The following is a 9,935-nucleotide window of genomic DNA, read 5'->3' as shown; positions in this document are numbered from 1 at the left end:
GAACAGGAAGGGGTCATCCCCAAACTGTTCCCACAAAGCATGAAATTGTCCAAAATGTCTTGGTATGAAGCTGAAGCATTAAGAGTTCCTTTCACTGGAACTAAGGGGCCGAGCCCAACCCCTGAATGACTTGGAGGGGTGTCCCAAAACGTTTGGCAATACAGTGTAGATATTATCAAGTTTATGGTGACATGTTTTATCATGACATAGGCAATTTGTAGCAGTCACATCCCTGCTGATGAAACCAACACAGAAGTTCACAAGTTTTGGAAACAAAAGAGCCAGATCTGATTTTTTGCTTTTATTTGTTTTCTCCGCCTGAAAACAAAAATAAATCCAAAAAAAACAAAAAAAACCCCATAAACTCTTCATAAATCAATGTGTTATTTCACCAACAGCAAGAACACCGATCAAGATGAAGCTTGGGTGATAGAACAGACCTTCTTCAAGACCTATTCCACCTGTGTAGGTGTGTAAAATAGTGTTTTGTATAATCTGCGAGTCTGTCTACTGCCTGGATGTGAGCTAAGGTTCAGACCATGGACAGTCCATTAGTGTAAAAACAGAGCAGCCTGGAGGTGCTTCCACCTTTCTATTCTATAGGGTGGTTTTTATAAATAACGCATCCCTATCTGCACCATGAGCAGTGCTACAGGAGACCCTGCACTCCCTTAACGCTAGGGCCGTTTGATTCGACATGTGGGTTTGATCTGAGGGTGAAAGAAACATGGAGAAATGCACCACGAACAAATAGCGGCGCTAGTTCGATAACCCGGTGGAGAAAAAAACTTTCAGTTGGAGACCTAAATTACTGTCGTTTCACAGAGTCTATATGCGTACACACATTCACAGCTATTTCTCAAGTGTTTTAAAAACAACAACCATATAGCAATGCACATGAGAAGTGAAGCATCCTGACAGGAATACGTTTAGAATGCTCTAAAGACAGCATTCGGGCAAACAGTGACAGAGGGGAAAGAAGAAAAACAAAAACAAGAATCAACTCAGACAGTTACTTATCATTCAGGCTTTACAGTGGGACATGATCAGGCATCTTTAAAAACTCATGTCGTGAATTTTGTAAAAACAAAACAAAAAAACGTGAGAAATGAAGAACAAAAGAAAAGGGGAAGTGTGAGAGAGAGAGAGACAGAGAGAGAATGGAGGTGGCTCCGTGTTGTATTGGTTGTTTTAAGATTTTGCGGGTCCTTATGTCCTGGGCAGTGGATTTGTTTGTATTTGTTTCCCCCTGTGGAAGGAGATGGACTCTCCTTACCACTCCTTTTTCTTCTCGTCCATGGACACGCCCCCGGGCCCGAGAGCCACCACTAGCAGCAGGCCGCCGACGACCGACGTGGTCTGGAAGAAATCGTACTTGAGGAAGTCGTGCATGGGCTTGTAGGCAGGCACCGTCCAGAAGGCGTTGAAGTAGATGTTGATGGCCATGAGCCACACCACCAAGGTGAGGGCCGCCAGCTTGGTCTTGAAGCCGATGGCCACCAGGATGATGAGGGCCGTGCCTACCATGTTCTGTAGGATCTGAAAGAGGAAGGGGAAGAGGGAATGCAAGATGGGGGGTTAGAGTACTTAATAAAAAGGGAACTCATTGAGACTCACTTATCTGTTCACTAGCAGAGAGAGAGAGAGAGAGAGAGAGAGAGAGAGAGAGAGAGAGAGAGAGAGAGAGAGAAAGAGTGGGAGAGAGACAGAGAGAGTGGAGAAAGAGAGAGAGAGTGAGAGCAAGAGAGAGAGAGAGAGAGAGTGTGAGAGAGAAGAGAGAAAGAGAGTGTGAGAGAGAGAGAGAGAGAGAGAGAAAGAGAGAGGACTCCTGAACTTTGTATCTTCAAACCTTTGTATAATTCTGTTATTAATAATTGCACATAAATGTTTCATTTATTTAAAAATAATTGTTGTGGTATAAAAGGAATGAAGCAGTAAATAAACCACAAATAATCCTGTTCACATCTATGTTTTATTGCTTACGTTAAATTAAAGCGTATGTGGATGCCAGCAGAAATCCTGGATTATTTGATCAGTTCTTCAGAAGTCATGCTTGAATAAAGGCATAAATTTGCAAGGTAAATTTCACAGAGCTGTTCAGGCCAGGATTATGAAAATAAAAATGGGAAAATCTCTGATGTGAAAGCACACTGCAGCACCAATGAAAATTAAACATTTTTGGGCAAGGATTTTAGACTTTTTAAAAAGGAAAATTGAGAGTATAAAGATGCCACTATTTTTTCCCCATAGAGAGTCATATTTTAGAGTCACATTAATGTGTTATATTTACCACAAAACCGTTCTTCCTGAACCTTCCCAAACAAGCTGCTTCTGCTACTTATCCATCACCTGAAACTCTTACATTTCCTAATTCAAACTCAAGTTCCTACAAGGCCAAGAACTCGAAGTGGAGTGTGATGAGCTCTCACTGAGAAGAAGCTGGAGTCGAAGTGCAGCAGAGTCATGAACATGAGAACGAGGAGCACACGGCCACCAAGCTGCATGTACTGCTTTGGAGAGCTCTCGCCCATCGTAGGCACACCGGCGAACATGCTCTTCCCCTCAGAGCGAGACTCGGCCAAGAGTAGCAGCAGTCCACCTCCCAGAGCCATGTTCCTGCACACAAACACCAGCAGTGAAGATAACATTAAACACGTGTGTCAAACATGGGGCTTAATTTTCCTCCATCTGAAGAAATCGATATTCTACTGTATATAAACAAAAATAATTCAAAAGCTAGTCATGAGTTATTCTGGCAGTGATGTTAAGTAATTTGTCACATATGCATGTCTGCACATTGAAATTCTTTCTTTGCATATCCTTTGGGAAGTTGGGATCAGAGCTCAGGGTCAGCCATGATGTAATGCCTCTGGAGCAGGGTGGGTTGAAGGCCATGCTCAAGGGCCCAGTGGAGGCAGCCTGGTGATGCTGGGGCTCGAACCCCGATCTTCTGATCAATAACCTGGAGCCTTAAACACCTAAGCTAATTTTGGTGGCATTAGGAAATATACAAAATATTTAAGATGGAGGTCAGACACAAATTTGTTATCTAATCATTGGTGGTCATAATGTTATGGCTGATCGGTGTATAATGTACCCAATGTTGCCAAATACCTAAAGAATAGCCGTTTTGTTAGCTCCTCTTTTTTCTAGGAAGATTGTATACTAATTTCAGAGACAGCTTCTCTTTTTTGTTTGCCCTTTAGAGTCTTATAAAAATGCTGAGACATGTAGGCTGAATCTGAATTTGATAGCCCTGTATTAAAGGCTCAGGACATTCTGAAATTTCCCTAAAATGATGTAGCACTCACCTCATCAAAAACTTCAGATCCCATAGGATACTGTAGGCAACAGTCTGAAACGGAGGACAGGAAAATGACATCAGATGATAATCAGATGTTTTAACCGTTGTTAAAGTTAAAGATGAATTTCGTTCATTACCTGTAGCGCAATAATGCCAAATAACCCAAAGCAAGCATACTGTACAAAATTTCTACTGAGAACGAGGACACAGCCGCCTGGAAGGGGAAATAAATCAGTTTAGAAAATTCACACAGATGAAAAATGTAAAGAAGATATACATGGAAGATTTGTTTCACAACAAGAAGAAAGAAAACAATCTTTGGACTTTTGGCTTCACATACAAGTGAATACCGGTCTGTAAAGATGTTCTGATCGGATACTGAATTTGAAAAAGCTTGTGAAATCTGTCCTCACCCAGCTGTCCTAAAAGGTTAAGCAGCACAAAGCACGTGGCCAGGAAGTAGCCGCAGCCCCAGGTGGCTTCGATGTAGTCTCTCTGCTCGTACCACTGGAACCACATGCGGATGCCATCCTCCAGGAAGGTGCTGATGAGACACAGGCGCGCCAAGTGAGGGAGGTACTGTTTCGTCACTCTGAGGAACTGAAAGAAACAAATGAAAGGCACTCATCTTAATTTTCATTATAGCTTCATTGTCTGATTTGCACTGCTAAAGAAAAAGGGTCCACGTAATATTTTTCTAGATATATTGTCATACTGGCATCCAGAACATGAAGGAATGTGTTCATCAAGCTCTGGAATATCTATTTTCATATTAGGAGCATGTTAAATCATACAGCTTTTGCCTCTGGGTTTTTTAAACCCACTGTTTAAAGACTTTTGGGTCTTTGAGTAAATTGTTGATCATACACTATATTACCAAAAGTTTTGGGAAATGTGCATTTACATGCAAATGATATAACAGCTTCAACTCTTCTGGGAAGGCTTTCCACAAGGTTTAGGAGTGTGTTTATGGGAATTTTTGACCGTTCCTCTAGAAGAGCATTTGTGAGGTCAGGCACTGATGTTGGATGAGAAGGTCTGTCTCACAGTCTCCACTCTAATTGATCACAATGGGGTTGAGGACAGGACTCCCACCTCTGAGTTGTCAGGTTTCAGCAAACTTTTGGTCATACACTATATTGCCAAATGTTTTGGGACACCCCTTCAAATCATTGAATTCAAGTGTTGCTTTCAGTCTCCACTCTAATTGGGCTTTCCGTCTCCGCTCTAATTCATCCCAAAGGTGTTCTATCAGGTTGTGGTCAGGACCCTGTTCAGGCCAGTTAGGTTCTTCCACACCAAACTCCCTCATCCATGTCTTTATGGACCTTGCTTTGTGCACTGGTGTGCAGTCATGTTGGAACAGGAAGGGGTCATCCCCAAACTGTTCCCACAAAGTTGGGAGCATGAAAAGAGTTCCTTTCACTGGAACCAAGGGGCCGAGCCCAACCCCTGAATTCAATGACATGGAGGGGTGTCCCAAAACTTTTGGCAATAGAGTGTACATTGAGCACAGTCCTATCTTTTTAATATATTCTAGTATAATTTTTAGAAACTGACTGAAGGTCAAAAGATAATTCATTTAAATAACTGACTTAGTAATTTATCATGCAAATTGTAATTTGCAATTGTAATTTTTACAATTTGGTTTGTTTAATTGGTTTATTTTTTTGTGCTGCACACTGTAAAGACAACCCAAGCTTTATTAAAAATAAATAAATAAATAAATAAATAAAATAGAATTAAAAATAAAACAAATAAAAAACACATCCACAGATCTGCTAAAAAAAATTTGTAAAAATTATGCACAATATTTTACCCCTTTATTGAAACCACATTTTTAATAAAACATGATTTATTAACAGATTTGATAACAGTATCATTCTCATAAATTTTTTTTTTAAACAAATGCTCGTCATTATCACTAAAGGAACTGAATGCGGTGAAGTCACTTGGCTCATTCATCTCGTTGTCTCTCTCACGCAGCATTCGAGCTCTCCAGTTTCGTCTCTTTTATCTCACCCAGACTCTCATTTTCCCCCTTTAAATACCCCTCATTATCCAGGGATGTTTTAAAGCCGCTGATTTAACAAGCTTGTGTGCAGCATGCTCATTAAGGGAGCACTTGTGCTATCACTGACGTGTGGGCTGATACTGCTGGCTGCCTCACCGATTGGCTGAGGCATTCTGGGAAGTGCTGATGTGGACCGCTGGCTGGATGGGAGGGAGGGAGTGTGTGTGTGTGTGTGTGTGTGTGTGAACTGTGGAGCCAAACAGTGCTTGTGCAAATCACCTGGGCTTAAGCAAGGGGGAGTGTCGTGGCAAGGTTTCTAAAAATGCTCGAGCCTAAAGAGCAAAACACAGAGTACGTCAGGTCTTCTACCTCGGGACTTTCATTACAGACTAGAAGATGAAGTTCATGCGACACTGAGACCACAACTAATCTCTCATCAGTTCCTCCAGTGTTGCTTGCATGTTGTTTACAGCGTTGCCAAGAACACAAAATGGATGCCAAATTTATTTAGAATTTCAATTAGCTGGCGATTTACATTACACAGAGAGAGATATCACTGACAGGAAGTGCCTTCTGGAATCTCTCTTCAATCCTGCAATCAGTCTGTCTGTCTGTCTATCTATCTATCCGTCTGTCTGTCCATCTATGTCTGTCCGTCTAGCCGTCTGTCTGTCCGTCAGTCCATCTATCTGTCTGTACATCCATCCATCTGTCTGTCCATCTATCAATCTATCTGTCTGTGTACTCACACACACTCTGGGGAAAAAAAAGGTACCAAAGAGTACTTTTTCTAGTCGCTTTTGCGGTACCATTAAGGGCACCTCAATAATTACCTTTTAAGATCTAAAATTCTGCCATAAAGGTTTACTATACAGGGAATATTTCACACTTCCGTGACCCAAGGTGTGTAACGTTGTATGTGTGCAAAAAAAAATCCTATTATTTCATATATAAGCTTATTAATGAGCAGATACAAGACACAAATCGGCCGAGTAAACACTCAGGAAAGTGTATCGTGACAAATGATCACAACGTCAATATGACATCATTATATTACACATCCCTAAAGGATGCAACAATAAAACAGTTAACATTCAGGTACCTTTATTTTTTTCAGAATCGGTACACAAGATCTCATTCACAAAACCCCTGTATTGTCGTGAATGGAAAAAAAATCCCGGATAAGCCAGGCGTCTAATACGGTTCTTCACACTCTGCCCTTGAAATCCGAGCTTCCAAGATCCCAATTTTAGGATGGAGGTTATTTCTGTAACATCCGAGCTACGTATCGGTTACTTTCTTTACACTGTCACACAATTCCACAGACATTTTACTGCATCTTTGTGCAAAATCTAAATCAGTTCAACACTGTTCCAATCCATAACTCATTACTCCAACAACCAGAGAGAGACTGAACACCACAAAGAGCCTTTTTATAAACCAGTGTGAAGAGCTCTGTGTAAGCGGGATGTGTTAAGACGCCATTGAGCAACAACTGGCACATAATAGTGAACTTTGTCTTGCGGTATCAGGAGTATAAGTCATGTATAAAGCAGTAGCATGCTATAATTAAGATAGATGTGAGACACCTGTCACAAGCAATGGGTTCACTAGATCACATGGTTCCCAAACCTTTTTGTGTTGAAGATCTGAGTGTTTTCCTGCTCTAACACACCCTAATCAGCTGATTAAGTGGATCAGGTATGTCAGAGCACACAGACAGATAAGCACTATTCAGACGGGATTAAACGTACATTAGGTCCTGGGGTAAATTCCTCTTTTACAGCTCATACTAACATTTTTTTCAGCCTGATCAGTCAAGTGTTTTTGGTCTGTCCTCCTTTTGGAAAAACCCAGCAGTCCCCTGTTCGCTTTAGTCCGGAGACCAGTCTGTGATTTTCTATGCAGATGTGACCCTCTGCCAGACAGTACAAAATCAATACATAATCATAATTCTCATACTCTTTATGATTATTGTCTTATAATGTTTTCAAATTGTTGCTGGAATAAGAGCCAGCTTCTCTCCTCACTGGCACTTGGAGCGTGATCGTATGACCAATGATGGAAACATCCAGGCTCGGAAAATGTCACAAACACGTTACAAACGAACCCGGTCCGAATAGCCCTACGTAGTCCTCGCTGCAGAACCACTGAAGTCTGGAGGGATTGACGGGAACAAATGCACAGCTACGACTTATAAATAAAATATTAATAATAATACATGGTAGTTTCAAACCAGTTACGAGCTGCTACTATAGAGCAAGACACGCTCCTGGGGGCGCGACATACATAATCTAAGGAACATTTCATTGGATAAACACAATACTAGTACAGAATGAGTCATCAAAAACCGTTATGTTCAGTAGATAGTATTTTCAGTCATTACTGCTGGCCTGAACAGAAAAAAGTCAATATTTGACTGAAGTGACTGACATGGCAAACAACAGCGCTCGAAACGAGTAAGAACATGCTTTGGATTTTTCCCCCGTCCACGCCTGTCGACTCTAACTGAGCCGAGATGACGTCATGGTAGAGTGACAGATTTATATCTAAAGATTTCTAATTATTATTATTATAATTATAGTCATAGTCATTATATACTTCAAAACACTTCCGAGCTGCTGCTGTAGAGCAAGACACGCTCCTGGGGGCGGGACATACATCATGTAGGGAACATTTCATTGGATAAACACGAGACTAGTACAGAATGAGTCATCAAAACCGTTATTTTCAGTAAAACTGTCATTACTGCTGGCTTTAACAGTAAAGACAGATACAAAGAGCTGTGATTTTAATTCCAGGAGCATTTTAATCTCGAAAAACAGTGATATTTGCGTAGCAAAATGATTTGAGAAACCTGTCACGAGACATCCAAGTAAACTTCTGTGCTGTCGACAATTTGTATTAAATCTTTGGAAACAACACAATCTAAGTTAGTATCTTCCTGTCAGTGTACAACTTCTGATTTTTTTTTTTATAGCTTAGTAAAAGTGGCTAAGCGTGTGTCTGTATGATCCATTACTGCAAGCAACAAACAACCAAATCCTGAACTTTCTGAAGTTAATTTAGCCAACTAGCATTAGCCAGCTAGTACAGATCAATATCCATATTTCCTCAGTTGCAAAAGTTGTGCAAAAGTCATGCATGGACCAAAGAGTAATTCGTGTTGTTTTCGTTAAATCGAGCCAGTCAGTATTTTTTTGACACTCCAGTCACGTTAAGCTAGCTAGCACCCATTCAATTCCACTGCAACTTTCCTTGCTAACTAGCCTAGCCGGCTATGCTAATCAACCCTAAATTGTGCTATTTTGGAGAAGAAGAGGGGAAAAAAAACCCAACAACAAACAAATCAGTTGGTTTTCCGTTATTCGGTACCTGATCCGCGACATCCTCCGCCGTGCTCATGATATCCTCCTGCCCCATGGCTTGTCAATACCGTGAACACGCCGCTGTTAGAATAAAACAAATCTGTGTTATTTTTTTTCCTCCCTCTTATTTTAGACAGTTATATATTTCCCCCCCGCGCCTGTCCGTGAAGACTAGGCCGCCGCCGTCCCACAATCCCGCGCGCGCCGCCACGAGACGACGCGATAAACCCCCTCGCGCTACGAGTCGCGCGCGGACCCGCTGTGTGCCACGTGTACCGAGCGGGTCTGCGAGCGCGCGCGTCTGTACATTGAACACAGTACACACTACTAGCCTACAGTAAATACTGTGTGTGTGTAGTTAATAAACTATATTCTTAATTTAAATCACAGCCTGGTCTCATGCTTGCGTCTGATTGGTCAGCAGAAATATATTATTTTTGTATATTCATACATTAACAACGAATTATTATAAATATGCTCCCCGTAATACAGAATTGTTTCTATAGTAACAGCGCATGGGCACATATATATATATATATATATATATATATATATATATATATATATACGTTAGTGCAAGTTAATGTATTTTAGCTACACTGTATTGCCAAAAGTTTTGGGACACCCCTCCAGACCATTGAGTTCAGGGGTTAGGTTCCAGTGAAATGAACTCTTAATGCTTCAGCTTCATACCAAGACATTTTGGACAATTTCATGCTCCCAACTTTGAGGGGACAGTTTGGGGACGACCCCTTCCTGTTCCAACATGACTGCACAAAGACATGGATGAGTGAGCTTGGTGTGGAGGAACTTGACTGGCCTGCACAGAGTCCTGACCTCAACCCCACAGAACACCTTTGGGATGAATCAGAGTGGAGACTACAAGGCAGAACTTCTCATCCAACATCAGTGCCTGACCTCACATATGCACTTCTAGAGGAATGGTCAAAAATTCCCATAAACACACTCCTAAACCTTGCGGAAAGCCTTCCCAGAAGAGTTGAAGCTGTTATTGCTGTAAAGGGCGGGACAACTCCATATTACATTCATGTGCATGTAAAAGGCAACGTCCCCAGTTTTGGCCGGGGTCACAGTCTCTGCTCTAATTCATTTCCTGCTCTTTTTGCCCAAAATATTTTAAAATAAGCTTATTAGGGTTTGAAGAAAAAATCTATATGGAATAGTATCAATATTGGTTGATATCCAGTGTTTTATTATCAGTAATTAGAACTATGACATAAATATTAAT

At 41.2% G+C, this 9,935-nt stretch overlaps 1 protein-coding gene across 1 annotated transcript; it reads right to left on the bottom strand.

The window, feature by feature from the left end:
* Positions 1-288: 288 nt before the first annotated feature.
* On the bottom strand, positions 289-8,955 carry surf4 (surfeit 4). Its single transcript, XM_058383395.1, has 6 exons — positions 8,694-8,955; positions 3,718-3,904; positions 3,442-3,518; positions 3,312-3,355; positions 2,430-2,616; positions 289-1,539 (listed from the first exon to the last, which is right to left on the bottom strand). Exons 1-6 carry the CDS (start codon positions 8,739-8,741, stop codon positions 1,273-1,275), a joined length of 810 nt encoding a protein of 269 aa, XP_058239378.1. The 5' UTR covers positions 8,742-8,955; the 3' UTR covers positions 289-1,272.
* Between the last annotated feature and the right edge of the window lie 980 nt (positions 8,956-9,935).

This window comes from Hemibagrus wyckioides, linkage group LG28, assembly GCF_019097595.1.
Source record: "Hemibagrus wyckioides isolate EC202008001 linkage group LG28, SWU_Hwy_1.0, whole genome shotgun sequence".
Taxonomy (NCBI): Eukaryota; Metazoa; Chordata; class Actinopteri; order Siluriformes; family Bagridae; genus Hemibagrus; species Hemibagrus wyckioides.
The sequence above is the reverse complement of the archived record's forward strand: the minus strand, read 5'-3'. Positions and strand labels throughout refer to the sequence as shown.

Bases quoted from the DNA above. Each gene is read 5' to 3' on its own strand.
- surf4 (XM_058383395.1), bottom strand. From the start codon at position 8,741: ATGGGGCAGGAGGATATCATGAGCACGGCGGAGGATGTCGCGGATCAG. The intron at 3,519-3,717 runs GTGAGGACAGAT...TTCCCCTTCCAG, and splicing joins TAACCTTTTAGGACAGCTGG to GCGGCTGTGTCCTCGTTCTC. The intron at 1,540-2,429 runs GTGAGAGCTCAT...TTCCTCTTTCAG, and splicing joins TCGACTCCAGCTTCTTCTCA to ATCCTACAGAACATGGTAGG.